Source organism: Lacerta agilis, chromosome 9, assembly GCF_009819535.1.
Source record: "Lacerta agilis isolate rLacAgi1 chromosome 9, rLacAgi1.pri, whole genome shotgun sequence".
NCBI classification, from domain to species: Eukaryota; Metazoa; Chordata; class Lepidosauria; order Squamata; family Lacertidae; genus Lacerta; species Lacerta agilis.
The window spans coordinates 15,221,472-15,243,523 of NC_046320.1; the positions used below are offsets into that span (position 1 = coordinate 15,221,472).

At 42.4% G+C, this 22,052-nt stretch overlaps 1 protein-coding gene across 3 annotated transcripts in view; it reads right to left on the reverse strand.

Moving 5' to 3' along the window:
- The window catches only part of CCDC149 (coiled-coil domain containing 149), a 54,865-nt gene that overhangs the window by 5,947 nt on the left and 26,866 nt on the right, over nt 1-22,052 (reverse strand). For all 3 annotated transcript variants that reach the window (XM_033160312.1, XM_033160311.1, XM_033160313.1), the window contains 7 exons: nt 16,611-16,727; nt 15,518-15,690; nt 14,261-14,333; nt 13,259-13,343; nt 12,744-12,888; nt 10,587-10,663; nt 746-850 (listed from right to left, as the gene is read on the reverse strand). In XM_033160312.1, the coding sequence (XP_033016203.1) occupies nt 746-850; nt 10,587-10,663; nt 12,744-12,888; nt 13,259-13,343; nt 14,261-14,333; nt 15,518-15,690; nt 16,611-16,727 (775 nt within the window). The remainder of the gene's footprint in view (nt 1-745; nt 851-10,586; nt 10,664-12,743; nt 12,889-13,258; nt 13,344-14,260; nt 14,334-15,517; nt 15,691-16,610; nt 16,728-22,052) is intronic.

Sequence of the window (22,052 nt, forward strand, 5' to 3'; positions counted from 1 at the left end):
TTCTTCTGGGAGAAGCTAGCACACTTTCTTCCTGATGTGATGTTCTACTTTGTGCAAGGACTTTTCAGAAGTGACGTCCAGCCTCTGGCCTAAAGCAGCATGGCTCAGAATTCTACCCCTTCCAGACTGCCATGCCACTGTCCAGAATGCGGTCTCCTTACACCGCAGTGGCAGCAGGCGAATTGCTACAGTACGGCTACGACAAGAGCAACATGAAAAGCCCCAAACCACATGGGAGGAGTCTGTTCTGCAGTTCCTGCTCTTGCAAGTGATCACCCAAATTCTGGATTGGATCATGCTATGATGGAGGATAGTAGAAGTCGCATGGGCAGTAGAGCTGCCATTGATACGGTGCAGGTGGCACTCTGTTGCTCTTCCAGCTTCCCAACACAGTGACTCACTGCTGCTTACAGAGAGGGGCAAAGTTTGGGAAGCTCACTGTGGTGCATGGTGACAGGAGCTACAATATACCTCACCCTCTTGGTAGGTGGCAGTGACCCACTGTGTTGGAAGCCAGGAGAGCGACGAAGACCCACCCCTGCTGCCTCACCAGCCACCAATGAGTATTGTTTCCTGTCCCGTGGCCATGGGCTTGCTTCCCATGCTATCCTGGTGGTGCAAAAATGAGACAGTGCAGGTATCTCTAAACAGCTTCATCCTTATTTTCCCCTACACATTCAAACTCGGTGGCACAAGAGACAAAATCGCCCTACACCAGCCTTTCGTTATGACTCCAGATGCTTACCTTCTGTCTTCTGCGGTGGCTTATCTGCGAAAGATAGCAATGGTGATCGAGACCTCTGGATAATAGGCATAGCGGGGTCACTGAATGTAATTGTATCTTTGCCACCTGCGAGTAAGAGGGGCATGGAAACATTAACTCTCCAACACAACTGAAGAGTTTACTAATGCAACGTTTTAAACAGTGAGGCTACATTTAAATAAACACGTCGTATACACCCAACAGGCATATTTCAGTAGCTCTGCTCTATAGAAAAGGAAAAGCTATGCTATGAGCCAAAATATGTACTACAGTTCAACTGCATTAAACCCAATGAGACAATTTTGTACGAGGACATCTGGTTAAAAGATGTGGTTGCCTCATTTGACAATAATTTAAAGAAATAAATCACAAGCTAGATGTGTTCAACTGCAATCCAACCCTATCAGAAATTATGCAAGTATCTTCAGTGTAAAGAGTAATACTAATACAGATAATATTTCTGTTTAGATCTGAGGCTCACAGAATTCCTCTTCAGGCATTCAACCTACATGATAAGTAAACATGGGGGTGGGGAATGGGAACAAACACACAAGTTCTGCTCCTCAGTTGCTGCTCTGATTCTCCAGGTTTCTAAAGCACGCAGGGAACCTCCATTAGAAACAGGAAGTTCCTCCCACTGAGTTCCTCCTTGAGTTGGAGGTTGATCAGAATGGTGTTGGGGAGGCAGAGCTAACATGCTCATTCAATGCCTCCCTCCCACATGTTTACTTAGCATGTATATGGAATGCCAAAAGAGGAATAGAGAAATGGCTTTCCTGAAAAACAAATGTTTTTTGAAGTCAGATCCTTGGACAGGAATTCATGCACATACAGGTGAGACTCGAAAAATTAGAATATCGTGGAAAAGTCCATTTATATAAGCAATTGTTTTCATTAGCTACTGTAGTTTAATATATGAGATAGACTCATGACATGCAAAGCGAGATATGTCAAGCCTTTATTTTTTATAATTGTGATAATTATGGCATACAGCTGGTGAAAACCCCGAAGTTGAGATTGTTAATTTGGGGCTCTCATCAGCTGTACGCCATAATCATCACAATTATAACAAATAAAGGCTTGACATATCTCGCTTTGCATGTCATGAGTCTATCTCATATATTAGTTTCACCTTTTAAGCTGAATTACTGAAAGAAATGAACCTTTCCACGATATTCTAATTTTTCGTATGTACAAATGCACACAAACATCTATCTAGGATCCTTTTCTTATAACCATCCTAGAAATGCGGCATTTACAATATATGGGGCCCATTTTTAACAGGCAACTGGTGCAAAAGCAACCTTCCTGTGACATTTAAAGATATTGCTTTGAGGTTGTTCCTATTTTGACCTACCTATGATTTATACATCTTGAGGTGCTTATGTATAGTTCATATGGGGTGGGGGGCGGGAAGTGGACAAAAATGTAGCCTTATGGAAAGGAAAAAGCGGTAATGGGCAACATTTAGATGGGAGAAGTAATCTGGGTATACCGCCACCGGGTATATTTCAATGGGTATTCAGCCAGGGGGGCTACTTGAAAAAGCAAACCAACGAGCACAAGCTGGTTTATCAGAAGAGGCCTGAAAAACCAGACTTGCATTTATAGAAGATTAGAATAAGATACCAATCTGTGTAAGAATATATTGCAAGAGCGTTTTGGGAAATTTCTACCACAGTACCTACTAATACAAGCATCTTAGGTGAAATATACTAGATATTATCAGGATTTATAAAAATCATTTTAATGGACGATGGATATCTGACAACTGCAATATAGATTAGCAAATTCAAGCTGAGGGTGGAGTGCGGATGGGGAACAGCATATGCTATGGATTTCAAGTACAAATATCATATCACCTTTGAACTAGCTGGGTGGGCTTAGGTAATAATGAATTTTCTGGGTTGTTGAAGAGATTACTGAGATAATGGTGCTGTAAGACTATTGCTATTTTACTGCTACTACCTATTTATTTAGACCCACTGTCCAATTAATGAGAAATTCTTATTCTTACAGCATTACTTGAACCTTTTTAACTCCTCATTTTTGTAGGATGTTTGACTTTTGCTTTTGCAGACCATGATTCCTAAAACCAAAATTTGTTTTCTTCTGCTTTTATCTTGGAGCATTCTGAATGAGTCCTTCATTAAGTCTGTATTGGCCTTTGCCCTCTTAAAAATCAGCTCATTTCATTCCAGAGACTTCATTCTCAAGCCTTCTGATAGAGAAACAAGCAAATGCCTATGCAGCTGGGGTCAAGAGTCTTTTTGAAGCCTGCCAAGACCCTCCAAAATTGACATTCAATTTTACCATTTAAAATGTTACTGTTCCTATGTGTCTCCCAATGTGTTGCAAATAAGTTCTTTTGTGGTCCCTTAAAGCACAGCACCATTTAAACCATGGGTAGGCAAACTAAGGCCCGGAGGCCGGATCCGGCCCAATCGCCTTCTAAATCTGGCCCATGGACGGTCCAGGAATCAGCGTGTTTTTACGTGAGTAGAATGTGTCCTTTTATTTAAGATGCACCTCTGGGTTATTTATGGGGCATAGGAATTCATTCATTCCCCCCCCCTTCAAAATACAGTCCGGCTCCCCACAAGGTCTGAGGGACAGTGGACCGGCCCCCTGCTGAAAAAGTTTGCTAACCCCTGATTTAAACCATTAAAAAAAAAACCTGCTTCCATATGCCTCTAACAATGATACTGTACTAGGAGGCCAAAAGTGTGTGTGTGTGTGTGTATTCCTCTGCGGAAGCTACTTTTTTTAAGGAACAAAGCGCACCATCTCTGTTTCATGTGTTTGCATGCAACACGTAGCTAGTCCCTCAGAATAGCTGTACTACTATTAAAACAGTGACCCCGAAGGTATTCTAGGGAAAGCTATTGCCTGACAATGCATTACACCCTCTCTCTCCACCAATGTTTACTGACTCCAGCAAGGGGTGGGGGGGTGGGCTGGTGCTATACCAGCGTTCTTCCCGGCGCAAGTGTCACCCCTTCCTGAAAGTGGGGCAATGTTGGCATGGTGTAGAGTCATACAGGCTTCTCATTTATCACCTCAAAATAAGAGTAGAAGGCTGAGCAGCTTTACTTTTCTGTTGCCTCGTTCATTATGTGTGTCTATTCCGTGTGGTTTAGCGCATGGAAACATAGTTTGGTAACTTCATCAGAAATCCAGAGGGAAATTCCCTATGCATGTGGGGGGGGGGGGAGAACACTGAAGGTGTTAATCCTGGTCTCCAAAGACTAATGGTGAGGTTTTTCAGCCTTACTACATAACACACTCCCTTTACAAGACTGGATGGAGAAACATACAAGAATCTGGTCCTAACTGTTAGATCTTTAATATTAATGCAAGAGAAAAGCAGGAACCAACTCATGAATCTTAAAAAAAAAAAGTTAAATATTCTTGATTCAAACACTTGGATAAAAGGACACTTTTTGTTTTTATCTACATACTTGCTTAGCATGTGCCACACTCCAATTATCTGAATCAGTATTTTGAATTGCTAAAGTAAGAAAGATTTTAACTCAAGTATTAATTAAATTAGGTTCCTCTTATCTCATCTTTGCTATGATCTGTTGTACGTTAAGTTCTTGTCACTGGGATACCGTCAAAAATGGCATCCCCAAAAGGGTGACTTTGCCACCTTCCCTATACAAGTTTTGAAATGCTCCTACTAAAACAATGTGTACATTAAAAATGTGTACTATATTGAGCCACACCTTTTGTCTATCTACTCTGGTTATTTAATTGGGGGTGCGAGGGATAAATCTTGGAACTTTATACATGCAAAGCTTGTTCTCTACCATCCCCGCTGTCCTTCAATGCGTGAGGGATGTAGAAACCCAGAATGGGTTTGGCATATCCGCTTTCTCCATTTACCACCAGCGTCTTTGTGTTCCATGATGCTTGGATCTGGAATGCGTAAACCAGATAGCAACACTCACAGAATTAAAATGTAAGTAGCAATGCTGGGTGATATCCATACTCATAATTGCTGAGTTAAAAGGGGGGGGGGAATTGTCTCGACTTACTGCTTGTCATGTTTTTTTATATAGCTACAAACCACATCGTTCTGCACAACCCGTGATTATATTCAGAACTAGCTCGTATCCTTCCTTATTACCATTTCTCCCAATTAAAAATAATTTTACAGTGTTCTGTATTTCTCTTGTGGCCATCTAACTTACTCGGCTGAACATCTTAATCTGACAGATATAGAAAAACATTCAGATAACATTTCCATTTATTTACATGCAGTGACAATATTTAATGCACCGCTAAGATTAGTTACTAAAAATACATATGTCAAACAGAACCTACTCCCAAATCCCACTGAGACATTGTAGCTCAGGCCTTCAGGCAGCAAGAAAAAAAAGGAAGGAAAGAAAAGTTATTATATAAATATTAATTTGATGCCTAAACAGAAATAACAGAACAAGGTATTCTAAAATCATCGCCTGTCTTTTGCTAGTGTTCTGTTTTAAAGGCCAAAACACTCTATTTAGTGGATTATCATCTACTTGAAACAGAAGACCAAACCCTAGAGTGTGAGCAGCAATTGACTACAAGCCAAGATGCAAAACCATGGTTTGAGGTGGGTCTGCATATCATGCTCTGCAGTCACCATGTTTAAGAGTTGTATCTCTACCAAGCAAACCATGGTTAAGGCATTTCGCCTGCCTGTCTGCTTGCAAGATGACAAGCAGGCCTCATTGGTTCGCCCTTTGCACATACACTGGGAACAGGGCAGGTGAACAAGCTCAACCTTGGTTTCAATCCATGTTTGGGATAATCAAGATTCAAGGAACAATGGTGTCGGGCCATGGAAAAGGAAGACAGGTTCTGCAACTCAGGGTGAGCTAGGGTGAAGACAGGTTCTGCAACTCAGGGTGAGCTAGCTGTCAGACCAAGCAAGCCAGAAGCAGCCATGCAGATCAAAATAGACAAGGGTTCAAACATGTATCAAAACAGGCAGCGGTCTGGGCAGAATTAGAGGGGTCAGAGGAAGGTATATAATCAAAACCAACCAAGTAAGTTACCATGTGGGAGGGGTGGTAAAAATGGTGGTATGCTCTCACAAAGTCCATACAGGACATTTTTTTCCTGGCCAGAGATTTCAACTACAAATCCCAGAATCCTCAGGAGGAAACTGACGCCATGTGTGCCAATCTCAACAAGGTTAAGATCCAAAGGAAATGAAAACACAGTGTCAGTTTTCAGATGAAGATTCTTGGATGTAGTCTTGGTCTACAGCAAGAAGGGATGACCTGCTGGGGTCACTGAGCAGTTCTGTGTTCCCCTGTCCTGACCTGTTGTAGTTACGTCAAAATTTCCACCCTGCCTTTCCCCCAGAAGAGCCCAGGTTAAGTTCGTTGGCCTTGGGGCAGAGAAAGGGGGAAGCAGGAGTGGCCATTAGAACTGAGTCAAAGTACAGCCCTAATCCCAATCTCAAGCATTCAAGAAGGGGCGCTCACGAATGTGAGCACAACCCCACACTCATTAGCTTAGTTTGAAGCCTCAATCAATGCACAAAGCTCAGTCTGGCAATCTTGCAACGGAAACAAGCGTATGGATGGTGCAGGAGGCAAGGTACCAGACCCTGGCTGCAAGGAAATGCAATTTCACAAGGCCTGTAGGAGCTTGTACCAAGAAGACCTGGGCTGTAATCACAGAAAGGGAAACATGGAGTTTATTAACAAAGATGAAGCTATCCAGAGGAGTGGCACTGGTTTACTGAAGGGAGATTATGCCCCCTGTAATCAATTATATAATGAAGTATAGCAGCAGCAAAAAAATAAGTGGAGTAGCATTAAGATCAGAAATATATACTCAAAATAATCATATGGGCTATATAAATTTCCTGGTCTGTATATTTCAGTCTTCAGGGGAAGATCATAGGTGTGAGTGTGGTCTGAATTTATGTTTTGGGGTTGCGGGTTGTTGTTTCTTTCACTTTTTTTAAAAGCAACAACAGTACCCTAGATGCATACAGAAGACTACAATTCAATCCTTCTTCCTATGGGTACATACCCACCCAGTAGCTGGAAACTAGCTGCCTGAATCCGGCATAAATCGAGACTGAATTCACTGTGCATTGGCTGGTGTGTGGGGAGTTCAATGCTGCTTTATGTAGGTTATCACCTCTCCAATCCCGCAGTCCAGCTTTGTCAGGTGGATGGGACCCCCCCACACACCTATCAATCCCCCAATGTCAGTATGACAACAGATGCTTGACAGGTGGCTGATCCCACTCACTTGTCAGTCGGACCACCAAGGCGGGGAAGATAAGAGATCTATTTCGCCAGGCCAAAAATATTCCCCACTAGGGCACTGTGGGAAATTCAAAATGGCAGATGGGAACTAGAGCAGGGGTAGGCGACCTAAGGCCCAAGGCCACAAGTGGCCCACGGGGGTCGTTTAACCGGCCCATGAGCCACCCCCAAGCCGAGCCGCCTGCTCGGTGAGTCCCCGCATGCTGTGCTAAACTGGCACAGTGCGGGGACTCATTTCCATGGTGCCAGAAATTGTGTCTGCGCAGATGCCAAAAATCACATCTGTGCAGATGCAGAAAATCACGTCTGCGCAGATGCAGGAAATTGTGCGTGTGGGCACTCAAGCACGCGCGATCCAGCCCATGGAGGGATCTCCGCTGGAGTAAACCTTGCCAACCCCTGAACTAGAGCATTATCACAGCTACCAGGTAAACTCATAGCCAGGAGACTGAATGGGCTGGTAGGGATGAAAGCAGCACTGCTGGGTCCTGCCAATGAACATGTGGCCTGACCAGCTACTGCATGTTGTGTGCCACTGCTAGCCCTATCACTGGGTTCCAGGGTAAGGTTGCTTAGGATTGCTATGGCTTCCTGCTTTCTTTCTTGTAAGCAACTGAACACACATCAGATTAACTATGGGAGGCTAACACCTAATTTTAATCTTACTCCTGCTCTGAGCATCTATGCTTGCAGAAGAGAGAACATAGTTCAGAAGTGATAACAACCAGTCAGTCCAGTAAAACAAAACTGGATCTCCAGTTCCCAACCTCATCTAAATATTCATTTTTTTGGATTTATGAAAGCAAGCGGCAGAAGGGATTTATGGATGTCAGAGCTTCTGAATAGACCAGGGACAAAACAAAATGCATTCAGGCATACAATAAAATATGCTAGATAAGATATTCTTAGTCATATGCTAACTTTTGATATTAAATACCATAAAGGCAGAGAAAAACTATTTAGGAGTTATGAAAAGAGTCTACAGTTTAGTGAAAGCATTTTCTTGGGGGGGAAATGTCAGTTTCAATAGTTTCCAGACTGAAAAGTTCAGCAGTTCCACACTGATAATATTTTATATGCCTTATTATAGCTACATTATATGCCCTATTCCATCAATTTGAGTGTTCTTACATAGTCAACCAATAGACAATTACAGCAAGGCTCTTGATTCTGAGGTCCATTGAGATAGTGCATAAGCAAATTTCTAGACCATTCATTATTTATGCTTGTCAACCATCATGGTGATGAACTCGATAGAGGGAAGTTGTGTTCAGCCAGTTTGAGATCGCTATCTGACCAGGCCAGGAAGGACTTGCCCTCACTCTAAATGCCCTTCTTTTGTCACTGAGATAAGCACATAGAGTTATGTTATCACATCTTCTATATGTTCCCTGTTGGTTGGGGTCATGCTAAAAAAGAGAAAGTAGTTTTTCTTTTTTTTAAAAGAAATGGACTGAACCTGTAGCTGACCAGAGAAAATGGCTACAAACACAAAAGGTGAATGATTATGTGTGATCTTTCCAAGAAGAAATTTGCACACACATAGCCAACATTGCTTTTGTGCTGAAAATCAAGAGTCAAACATTCAGCATAGCCATTAACTGTTTGTTAACTGTTTCGTCATGTGAACTAAGCACAGCTCACTCCACTCCTCAAAATGCTGATGCCCTCCACAGACATGACAATTCTCAAGGATGTGCATACTATGCAGCAAAGTTTATCAAAAAGTCTGTGCCATGAACAATATACATTCTGCAGCCTATACTGACTATGCTAGAGGCAGCCAATGTAGTACTCTCCAGATTGCAACAGAATAAAAATGTTTATCTGCATAGCAAATACATTGTCCTAACAAGAAGGCACAATTTCAGGAATATGTTTGAAGTAGAATAAAAATATAATATGGGGACACACCCACCCACCCACCAAATTTTATTAATAAAATTTCAATTGGGTTATTGAAATGTATCTTTTAAAATAATAGATTTAAGCTGCAATCCTAAACAGACGGCGACCATTTTGCGTGGGGATTCCGTTCCTGGCCCCGTGCATGTCAGTGGCAGGGCTATGCAATGTCAAGGTTTTCAACATCGTGATTTATCGCCAGCCATACACCGGGATCTGGGGATACACTGCAATATTAAAACAACAAACTGTATTGGCCCCAGCACGCAAGGTTCGGGGTAAAACTGCCTCAGCTCTCACCGTGGGGGGCTGAGGTGCTTTCACCCCAGTGTCTCGTGGGCTGGGAACGGTGCAGCTTCTTTGCGTGGCTCAGGTAGGGGGCAGGAAGGGTCCCACCCCCCAGCGGAGCGTTCCACTGCTCCTGCCCCCAGCTGAGTGAGCCGCATGCCTCTCCTGCTTGCACGCAAGGCATCAAGGCTTGCTTACCTGGCGGCAGTGGCAATACAGCTTGCTCCTCCCTCTGCGGTATGAGGGGGAGACTGTGATGGCGGCTTCACCTGGCGCTCCTGTCCCTCTGCTGCTAGAGGCCTGATGTTGAAAGCGGCGCTGATCACAGAGGGAGTCAGGAGTGGTGTTGGTTTCATCCGCAATATACTGCTGGGTAAAGCTGACATCACGGTCTGCCCCTCATACTTGTCCTGGGTGTTGCACAGGACTAGTCGGTGGAGAGCCCATTAGCCACCTCACCCTGTTACACTCAGACCCCATTCTGCCCTCTTCCGTGTCCAAAAGGACCTGTGTGTCGGCAGACACGCAAATGGTTGCTGTTTGTAAATACCTGCTGGGGAGTTAAGTCTCACTGAACTCAATGGACTTTGTCCAACCAAATCACCCTCAGAGCAGAGCCACTGAAATCAATGGACTTCAGTGAGAAAAGCCTACTGATTTCAAAGGCTCTACTTTGAGCATCACTTAGTTGGGACACAACCCAGTGAGATTCATTTCTAAATGCAAATGCATAGGGATTGCATTGTTAGAATCGTTTTAGCTTTCATTTCCCATGTTTTTACTATGCTTTAGGCGCATCTGCATGGTAAAGAAATTAAAATAAATCCTTAATCTTAGCTCTCCTGCAACTAAACTACTGCAAAATTGCATGTTTGAAGGCTTCTGTGTCAAAAAGGGCCTTATCCTTGGAAAGCTTTTATTGGAAGGACAAGGTTTTCAACCTACATACACACACACACACATACACAGAGAGAGAGAGAAATCAAGAGCAATCTCTTGGTGGCATTCCCAGGTCTCCTTAACTCTGACTAGCCTACACGTTCAGAAAAATTATGTGGCAAGATGTGATTGATAAATATAACACATCATTATTTAGGTTGTCAAAGAACCTTTAAAATGCCTCCATTTCAGAAAAATCTAACTGTTATGTGTGGAAGAAAACAAAGATTTCTTGTACAGTAAAATATTTCATATTACTTTTCTTATAGAGACTTAAAAAACCCACCCTGCAGTAAATGAGGAAAACAATGCATTTTCTAATGTAAACAGCAGGTTTCTTATGAAATATACATTTAAAATTGTCCTTATGTTCAGATACCCCCAAATTATGACTATGAATTTGGACTTACCTGGAAGACTCCACAAACCAGAGACTTCTAAAGTCCTCAACTTTTTCTCCAGTTCTGCTACACGATTGCCTAAGATTCTGAAATGAAGATAAAATATTCCATGAAATGTAATTAAAAGTATAGTAAGCAGGGAACACAGCACTGATGGGCATGTGCCCTGTTTATATTTGATGGGTGATATCCAATGATAGGTGATAGTCAGTGTCGTGGGAGAAGACATCCGCTTGTGATACACAAATTTATATTTAAACGTATGGAATAGATTAATTCGCGTGAAATACTTATATATTTTCCGCATCAGGTTAGAAACGTCTCCAATATATCAGAAATTATTTTGAAATTATATATACAGTGGTGCCCCGCTAGACGAATGCCCCGCTAGACGAAAAAGTCTATGGGGCTGCCTCGCAAGACGAAAAATTTTCGTCTTTTTTTCCATTTAGCGAAAGCGCGGTTGTCATTGCCGCTTCGCTAGACGAAAAACCTGCTACACGAAAATTTTCGCAGGACGAATTATTTTCGTCTAGCGGGGCACCACTGTCTGTGTGTGTGTGTGTGTATTTATATATATATATATATCTGATATGCCTTTGCAATCCACCCACTCCTGAAAAGGGTGTACAATCTCAGGACTTGGTTGTATTCTGCACCACATTTGCAGACTACATTAATGGGTTCACTTCTCCTTCATAATTAATCAGAACGCCTTCCTCCATACTTGCCTCAAATCCACTGATCTCTTGTTACCATACACCCAGTATATGCAGGAACAAATCCTATGGAATCTGCAGTTTACTTGACTTAACTGCTGTAACAAGGAATATGTAGTATTATTGCAATATGTATTTACTAGTGACTGTAATTAAGGATGTTTTGAGGAATTCAATTTTTGTGAATTCCAGTGTGCCCTGACCCAATCTGTACTTCTCGTGCTAATGTGTATTTCTCACTGCAACCTGATTTTACACTTTGTAAATTGTTCCAATGTAGCTCGTGAGTAAAAAACTGAAACCCTATAGTTTAAAAAACAACACCTCTGTAATGCTAATGGAACTGTACAGTACACCTTAAAGAAGGAATGCACGTTCATGTTTATCAAGCCACAATTGTGAGTTACTTTAAAAATGTAACGCCGGGGGTTTCGGTAACATACAGTGGTACCTCGGGTTAAGAACTTAATTCGTTCTGGAGTTCCGTTCTTAACCTGAAACTGTTCTTAACCTGAGGTACCACTTTAGCTAATGGGGCCTCCCACTGCCACCACCGCACGATTTCTGTTCTCATCGTGAAGCAAAGTTCTTAACCCGAGGTACTATTTCTGGGATAGCGGAGTCTGTAACCTGAAGCGTCTGTAACCCGAGGCACCACTGTATTATGAAACCATTCTGCTGCGTCAGAGCCACTTAAGTTTCAGCATCCTGCTTGACTTAGCCAGTAGCTAAACCTAAGCACTTCCATTGAAATACAGTAGTACCTCATTTTGAGTCTGCCTCATTGAGCATCCATGGCAAACCCGGAAGTACCAGAACGGGTTACTTCCGGGTTTGCCGCTCGCGCATGCGCAGAAGCGCTAAATCGCGCTATGCGCAGAAGGGCAAACCACTCCGCATGTGTGTGCAGAGCGGCCCTTTGTCGTGCGTCTTTTTCGTCTAGCGTCTGGGGCTCCGGAACGGATCCTGGTCGCAAGACAAGGTACGACTGTAACAGCATATTCTTTCCTTTATTAACCTTGCCACTGAGTCATTCCTGTTTCTCTATGTTGGATTTTGGATCATAAGCTTCTTAGGGTGCAGACCTGTCCTCTTGTGCTTTGCAAAGCACCAAGCACATAGATGGTGCTAATAATTCTGGTGGTGTCAGCAATATGTATCTCTTAAAACTGATGCACTGGATTAACGGCAAAATAACTACAATTCCTTACATTTTTACAATTACATAAAGATGCACACCCACATTCACATAGTTTGGTGTTTTCTCTATACCACAGGATAAAAGCCTTTAAAACGAAATGCAAAACAGATTTTGAACTAAGTCAAGTGAAAGTTCGAACCCCGTATAGAACAACAGCATATTCTTCCATTGCAGAGGGGACTGGACTAGATGAACTTCAGGATCCCTTACAACTCTACAATTCTCCGTTTCTGTGAAAGTGCCTACTTGTTGGTTTGCCTTTGATGCTGAATGACCATGTTTTTCTCATGGATTGTCTCCAGTAAAGCAGTAGCCAAAGATTTAAGGTCATAAATGGACTGCGGTGTGGCTGGTAGGCTGCATCCATGATCCTCTGATAACAGCTCTTGGACTGCAAAAATCAAAAGAAATACTGACTTATTTTTATGGAGACAGAAGCCTGGAAATGACACATCAATAGACACCGGGGGCGGAGAAAGAATCAAATTCTATTCATTATTACTGCAACCCCTTGATCTACCAAAATAAAAGCACTATCTTTGCTGTTTTCATTGAAGCCCCAGAACAGCAGTTCTTAGCTTCTCTCACAGAAATGGTGACTTTTGAGGGTGTACACGGCATTGCTCAAAGTTATTGCAGTATCTCAAAGTGATTACATGAATACATGAACACAATCTTCGCTGTTTTGCTGAAGTCTCAGAATAGCAGTTCTTACCAGTAGTTTTCGGAGAGAAAAGGCAAGACAAAAACCAATGCAGTACCTTGCTTAGCAGAAAGGACTCCAGTTAGTGCACTGCTATTTGATTTGCTGTGAGACTTGGAATTTTTCCTCCTCTCTAGTGCATTCTAAAACAAACAGCAATCAAGAATGGCAATTTGTTTTATTATATAAAAAGCAGGGTTTTTTGAGTAGAAAATGTTGACGTAACTTTTGATTAGGCTGAGAGGTTAAGAAATCAAACTTTGGTCCCTCAAACTGTCCTTATTTATTTTTAAAAAAATTGTGCGTGAATATGTAACCACCAGCAAAGAGTAACTTAACACAGCATCCGTGTTGTCTGTAAGGTTTCGCCAAATGGAAGATAATTTTGAAACATATTCACACCCAACTTAAGTAGAAAACAGAGGTTCACAGGAAAACATTTCAGACATCCTGGATATTGGTCTAAAATAAATAACCCACTATATCACAACAAAAAGTATTTTTGGTGTTTTTATATTGTAAACTACCCTGTGATCCTTGGAGGAAGAGTGGCATATAAATTAAATAATAATAAATAAAAGTGTCATTTTCAGAATACATAAGCAATATTAATGGTTGCTTTCAACTGAACATGATGGATAAATCATTTTATTGTTGAAAGAAATCCAAAAAGATTTGGGCAGCTCAAGAATTGTACAGAATTTTTTACAGCAATTTCTTCTGTAGCAATTTCATTCTCGCAGGGGATAAAGCTAATTGAGATCTATCTTTTCTAACAAGCAAATAAAACATGTTTTAATCACTATGGGTATGTGATTAAGCATTTCAATATTAGCAGAACGTATAATGTTGAAAAAGTTTGTGTAAAATAAAACAGGTCAATTACAGGTACTAAAATCACCTTGCAGGTCTCAAGGTGTGGCACTCTGTATTTTTGTGAATGAATTAAACTACTTTCTAATCAATTCTCTGAATGTGTGACAAGACGGAAAACAAATGCAGGTGCGCACCACAAACACATGAATGAAACTGCATATTATATCCCAAAAACAAAATCTACCTTATACTTTACAATATTTGATTTGAGAATGTTGACCTCTTCTTGAATTTGCTTTAATCTCTCATGAAGATATCTGGGAAGTCAGAAAACAGACTATATTAATTTCATGAAGCTGTTTATCCATTGAGCCATTTTAAAAGGTTCGCAACAGAAAGTACAGTAATGCAGAGATAGTGAAAAAGCTGAAGTTTGTAATTAGTTTATTTAATTAATTATCAGGATTTATGTACTAGTTAAGCATCAACAATCTCTAAGTTGTTTACATAAAATATACATTAAAAATATCAATAAAACCAAATTTTAAAAACAAGTCGACCTAAACATTTGCAAAGCGTAAGTAAAATCAGCAGCTTAAAAAAAATACCATAATAAAATAAGATCTCATGATCAAGTATATGTCAAGTTTACATGGATGGGTAGGCTTGCCTTTAGCAGACACAGGAAACAATAAAGGGCACAGTATCAATGGGGAGGGAATTCCAGAGTGTAGGATCAATTCTTTCTAAGTGCAGAGCGGACATTGGGTGGCACTTGTAAACGTGCCACTTCTGCAGAGTGAAACAGTCAAATGGACATACATGGGGGAAGGTCACCCTTCGAGTAAACTGGCTGTAAGCTTTAAAAAGTTTTATGCGCTAAAAGCAACATCTTGAACTTGGAACAAATTAGCAGCTCAGAAAATGAGGGGACTCAAGCTGCAATGGTGAACGGAAGGATTCACCCATCCTTTGCTAAGCCCATTATAAAACAAGCCCACCAGAGCCCTGGCTCAGTTCATGATGGTCTTGCCACCAGCCAGTCCCATCCCTTTAAATTTAATGTTGAATAAAATTGGTGACAGTGGAAAACTCTGTCAGGTACCTCACTGGAGTCTGTATTTCTCTAGCCTTGTTTTATTGACCCAAATTGAAGGAGTCAGATTAGTGACAATCAATTTAATCCTTGAGATAAACTGCCACACTATTCTATCAAACACCTTTTCCACATACTTAAACAGTTGAGTGGGGCTCTTAAAAAAAATAGTGGTAGTATTTAACAGCTTCTTACACTTGATGGTATGTTACTGGCTTTATTTTATTTTTTTAATTCTTTGTAGTGCAAATTTGGCTCCAAAGTCTTCTGGAGTATCTTATTGCTTTTAAACTAAAATTTAGAACTGCAAAATACTAGCAATGACTTCGGTTTTGAGGTGACCCTTGTGAATGCTATGTGGCCCATTCTCCCGATTAAGTTATAACAATTTCTAAACAAACTCACCTGTTCTCCATACAAAGAGCATCAATATCGATAATGCGGTTTACATGTCCTCCAAGAACATGGTTAAGCTCCTGGTTTAATCTGTCAGATTTATCTTGGTAAGAAGAGCGCTCCTCTTTTACATCCTGTAGTTCATCCAATGCTGCTTGAAGATCATGTTGCAGACTCTCAATCTGACAAAAATTCAGAACTCAAATGCATTACTGTATTCTGTTGACTATTATATTAACCTATGTAAAAAAAGAACCTGTTTCTGCAAGCAAAGCTTTAAAAAAAGAGAAGTTAATAACCAAATTACATCTCTCCTTATGGTAGGGAGCCTTGCTGAGGCAAGGGAGGAGGCTGAGCAGAAGCAATAGGCAGGAGGGGAATTTAGGCAGCATTTCACCCCCATACCCTTTTAACTATTAAAACTGGATTATGTCCCCAAAGAAAAGCCCAGGTGTAGCAATGGCCGTTAGAAAGGAACTAGACAAATTCCCTTAGGAATTTGGAGAGGGTTTTGGATTTCATGCTTTGCTTGTGGGCTTCTGGGTAACATCCAACTAAATGCTGTAGGGTAACTGGATGTCATGGGACACGGGTGGCGCTGTGATCTAAACCACTGAGCCTAGGGCTTGCCGATCGGAAGGTCGCCGGTTTGAATCCCCACGTCGGAGTGAGCTCCCGTTGCTCGGTCCCTGCTCCTGCCAACCTAGCAGTTCAAAAGCACGTCACAGTCACAGTGCAAGTAGATAAATAGGTACCGCTCCGGCGGAAAGGTAAACGGCGTTTCCGTGTGCTGCTCTGGTTTGCCAGAAGCGGCTTAGTCATGCTGGCCACATGACCTGGAAGCTGTCTGCGGACAAACACCGGCTCCTTTGGCCTATAGAGCGAGATGAGCACCGCAACCCCAGAGTCGTCCGCGACTGGACCTTACGGTCAGGGCTACCTTTACCTCACTGGATGTCAGATGAGGTGGTGCCTGGCCTGATACAGCAGGTCTCTTTGTATGTTTTTACTTCTGCCCTACAAACAACTCAAGATCCAAAAATATATTCTGGAGGTACCAGGAATAGATGTACAATTATAAGCCATGCTCATTGGTAAGTACTTGTTCTCGTGCTTTCTCCAATTGCTGGACAAGGTCTTCACGCTCATGTGGTGCGAAGTGGCGTGCCCCAACCTCCTCATCTCCGAGTCTTTGTTTAGCTATTGTCATCCTAAGGAGCTGAAACAAACACCAGCAAGTTAGTGCTTGAATTTAGACAGTTTAATGAGGATTAATGAAGGACCCAGGTGGCGCTGTGGGTTAAACCACAGAGCCTAGGGCTTGCTGATCAGAAGGTCGGCAGTTCGAATCCCTGCCACGGGGTGAGCTCCCATTGCTCGGTCCCAGCTCCTGCCCACCTAGCAGTTCAAAAGCACATCAAAGTGCAAGTAGGTAGATAAATAGGGACCGCTCCAGCGGGAAGGTAAACGGCGTTTCCGTGCGCTGCTCTGGTTCACCAGAAGCGACTTTGTCATGCTGGCCACATGACCCGGAAGCTGTCTGCGGACAAACGCCGGCTCCCTCGGCCTATAGAGCGAGATGAGCGCCGCAACCCCAGAGTCGGACACGACTGGACCTGATGGTCAGGGGTCCCTTTACCTTTACCTAATGAAGGAAGTATAAGGGATGCTTCACATATACAGAGATAAACCTAGGTTTTCCACCAACTATGCATTTAACAGGTAGCTGCAGCCAATCACAGCTGCCACCTCCCCCACAATGGGCTCTTGACCTGTGTGCTATCCATATATGCCATCAGACACATTTATCTGGCCAGCTATCCTCTTTGGTTAGTAGAAGAGTAAGTGAGCATTGCATAACTCTGTACTACACTTAAGGGGGTGCGCGGAGGCCTGGGTGCAGTTATCTCACCTCAAATGGAAGAAGCTAGATGCAAATCAGGTGTACGCAGGTACAGCCTCATACATTACCATATGGTGCACTGAAGGAGTATGCTCACCTGTTCATCTACCATACAAAGAAGACTGCTAGGTGGTTAAGTCTGTCCCATTAGGTAACATCGAGCAATGCTTCCATGGGCAGAGTATCAATCATAGACCGAAGGAATAGCTTTAATATCGTCTCATACAAAATCCTTTTTCCATTGTGACAGTTCATATGTTCTGCTGTGATGAATCAATGCACATCCATGCATGAACTACTTAGTTTTGCCCCTAAATTTCCCTTTTTCTCACTGTTGTAGTGGAAGCAGAACAGTATGTTTAAACCCAAATCTGTCTCCAATATGTACAAAGCACGTGTAATATTGTTGTTTTTGTTTTAGCACTTATTTTATTATTGGACTTTCTTTTATTTGTGCTATTAGGTTATGTGAGCACATCAACAGAAGAACAGGATATGGAAACATATGATAATGATACCGATCAGTGTCTGTGAGTCCTGTTTCATAACAAATGTGTGAACACGTGAGGGGCAATCTTCTCACCACTTACAACTTCCCTATTCAAATCTTCCTTGCCCGCCCCCCCCCCCCCGCCCCCCATTTTCCCCTCAGGTGAGTTACGGTAACAGAAGCAAGCCTGACTACAAGTAAAGCACTTGGGGAGAATAGATTCAGTTTGAGGGTTAGGCCAGAGGTGGCAACCTGCAGCTCTCCAGATGTTTCTAAACAACAATTCCCATCAGCCCAGGCCATCATCCCAGGAATGATGGGAGTTGTAGTTCAGCAACACCTGGAGCGCTACAGATTCCCCTCCCCTGATTAAGGCAATTCTCATCCATGTACCCTTCCCTGCACTTACACACACTTAGACCATACCCATTGGGTCAATCACCCATCTCCTCCTACCCTCCTGAGAAAAAACCCCACCCCACCCTCCCAACTATATATAAGGGTATGGTGAGTTCTGCTTCAGAGTATCTGAAGAAGTGTGCATGAACACGAAAGCTTATACCAAGAACAAACTTAGTTGGTCTCTAAGGTGCTAGTGGACATTTAAATTATATATATATATATGTATTTTGACTGCGCCAGACCAACATGGCTACCTACCTGAATCTAGAACACTTACACACTTATGTGTTTGTCAGTGTGTTATGTCTCAAATAGCCCTCAGGCTTTCTTTCAGTTTTAGCTGGAGGACAATTATGAGAATAACAATTAAACACAAATCTAGATCATAGAATTATTTTCTTGAACTTCCCTAACAATAATCTATCCATATTACTACTTTTAAAAAATACCTACAGCCTAAAATATAAAGGTAAACGCCCTGTGGATGGTTATCTCACTTCAGGCCGAGGGAGCTGGCGTTTGTCCACAGACAGCTTTCCGAGTCATGTGGCCAGCATGACTAAACTCCTTCTGGCACAACGGGACACCATGATGAGTGCCAGAGAAAATGGAAATGCCGTTTACCTTTCTTCCACAGCGGTATCGATTTATCTACTCGCATTGGTATGCTTGCGAACTGCCAGGTTGGCAGGAGCTGGGATAGAGCAACAGGAGCTCTTCCCATTGCGCACATTAGAACCACCGACCTTCCGATTGGCAAGCCCAAGAGGCTTAGTAATTTAGACCACAGCACCACCTGCTACCCTTAACTCAGAACTAAGTTCCACCGAGTACCTAATTTCAGTGAATGATGTCCTCAATCTGGGATTGCCTTTTGTACAGCTTTGTTCAATGCTTCAGACACAGCAATCTGTTATTTACAATCAGAATTCCAAATACTACTGCAATTAAAAAAAAAACCCTCATCAATGCCTGTGTCAGGCAAGATGTGCCCAATATGAAAAACCAAAATATGTCACCGGTGTTTATGTGATCTCCACGCAAGTATTAAAACTAGCGTGAACTCAATTCAGAGCCAACCGTTTTCAAAGCTACTGTCAAAAAATGTTTTGAGAAGTGAAAATAAAGAGTGCAAGTTACCTACAAGATGATGAGGCCATAGTGGATGCAACTATTTAACTCCAACCCTCCCCCTCCACATTCTGCATTGCTGGGAGAGAGAAAGAATTACATCTCAGTGGTCCAATTTGTAGAATTGACGCAGAGGCATGAGAAATCTGCAGTGAAAACTCCCATGACTTAACATTTTGCAGCTGCGCTACAGAATTAATGCACATCATTATATTTCATGAAATAGAAGATCACTCTTCTGAAATTGAGCATCACATATTAAGGCTACCTAAAGCAATTTCAGAATGCCAATCACTTAAGTACCTATGGGCCAATTAAAATATTGCTGATGCAAATGACCCGCGATCCCTCTGCTTCAGCCCCATTAAGCCCATGCTGCTGTGGCTGCTATTCTTCATTTGACAAGCTCCACAGGGTGACTGACTTGCAGGCCTCAATGAGGCATTGACCCCCATGTTGCTTTCATTTTGGCAAATTGGGCTGTTTTTGCATCCCCAGCCAGCAAAAAATGGGGAAGAGGAGGAAAATGTTATAATGTGTATGTTTTTAAGCACTATTTAATTTGTTTGTTCTTTTTTACTAATAATAAAGACATGAATGGAAGATGGTTGGAAAGAGGACTAAGAGAAGCTGGTCGGCAAAGAATCAAGCCCCTAAGTTTCAATCTGATAGCAGGAGCCTTAAAAGTAGCTGTATTGCAAATGAAATTCTGGTAAGGTGATCTCTTTAGTCGTTTGTGGATCAGATCTGGTGTTGTTCTTCCATGTCCAACCCCCCCCCCCCAATTCAACAGTCAACCACCTTATGGGGGGTCCATCCCTTAGGGTTTTTCCCTAAGCTTTTTGTACTGATGCGAACCTTGGGGATCTTCCAACCCTGATCACACTTCCTTCTTGAACGTGCACAGTGCTGTTTCAGCTATGGACCAACACTCAGAAAACTGAGTTCATAATTATTATGGATAATGATATGATACTTGTGTTTCTGGTTCTTTTTCTTATGCACGATTGTGAACATCTTGAATGTAAGGGAAACAACATAAGAGTGAAGCAACTACAACCAGGATTTTGGATCCCATGCTCCTCCTGGATTTCCAAGGTGGCAGATGTAGCCAGGAGAATCTTTGCTAAGCCTAGACTGGTAAACCAGCTGCACCTTTTCCCAAATAGGATAGGCCTAGCCACATTCCTGCATGCCTTAGTTACATCTAGATTGGAGTACTGCAGTACACTCACATGTACTGTTTTTGTAGACTGTTTGGATGACATTTATTGAGGTCTCTCTCTGTGTTCTTTTCATCTGAATCAGGATAGGTGTTAGACCAGTGCTTGGAGGCACTGATGGCTTGAATGTTAGCCAATAAACTGAAGCTGAATCCTGAAAAGACAAAGGGTGTTATGCGCACCCAGGTTCTCAGATCTGGGAAGTGGCCCCTTTTGGTCACTGTAATCCATGCTCTAGTAACTTCCAGATTAGATTGTTGCAATGTGCTCTACGTGGAGCTGTCCTTGAGGATAACTTGGAAACTTCAACTGGTCCATAACACAGCAGCAAGTTTAGAGGCTGGGGTTCCATTTAGAAATCATATAACCCATTTTAAAATAGCTGCACTGGTTGCCAGTTTGTTTCTGGGCCCAAATCAAAGTGCTCATGTTATTGTTTAAATCCCTAAATGACTCAGGCCCCAAATATCTGAAAGACCACCTCCTTCCTTACAGACCCTCTTGGGTTATGAGATCAGCAGAGAGTGCTCTCTTACTAGTTCCTCCACTCTCAAGAGGCTTGGGATTAGAGGGTTGGCATTCTCTGTGAAAGCCCCTAAGCTGTGGAAATGCCTCCTCACAGAGGTGTGTCTGGCAACTTTAGTATACAATTCCTGGTGAATGCTGAAAATGCACCTCTGGCTTTTGACACTTGAGATGTATATATTTTAGAACCCACCTTATTTCTGTGATTATAAGTTGTTTCAAACTGATTTTAATATTGTGTTTTAATGCTGTAACCTGCTCTAGGACCTTAGGGTGAAGGGCGGCTAATTATTATTTCCTGCTCAGTAAATTTTTGCTGCTTGGTAGCTTTCAGGGGGGACGCGGGTGGCGCTGTGGTCTAAACCACAGAGCCTAGCGCTTGCCGATCAGAAGGTCGGTGGTTCGAATCCCTGCAACGGGGTGAGCTCCTGTTGCTCGGTCCCTGCTCCTGCCAACCTAGCAGTTCGAAAGCACGTCAAAGTGCAAGTAGATAAATAGGTACTGCTTTGGCGGGAAGGTAAATGGTGTTTCCGTGCGCTGCTCTGGTTCGCCGGCTATACGCCGGCTCCCTCAGCCAGTAAAGCGAGATGAGAACCGCAACCCCAGAGTCGTCCGCAACTGGACCTAACGGTCAGGGGTCCCTTTACCTTTACCCTTTAGCTTTCAGGGGACTCAAGCTGGAATGGGTATATCTAAAGCAAATCTTTGCTTAAAATTAGAAGAAACTGTGAAGAAGAAAGAACACAAAAGATAGAAGCTGTGCTCTGGTGTATATGCAATGCTGGCTGCCTTCTAACTTCAAAGGTGATGCCAGAAATCAACCATGGAATTCTGCAACCCCCACCTGCACATTTCACCTTCCTCAAGTGA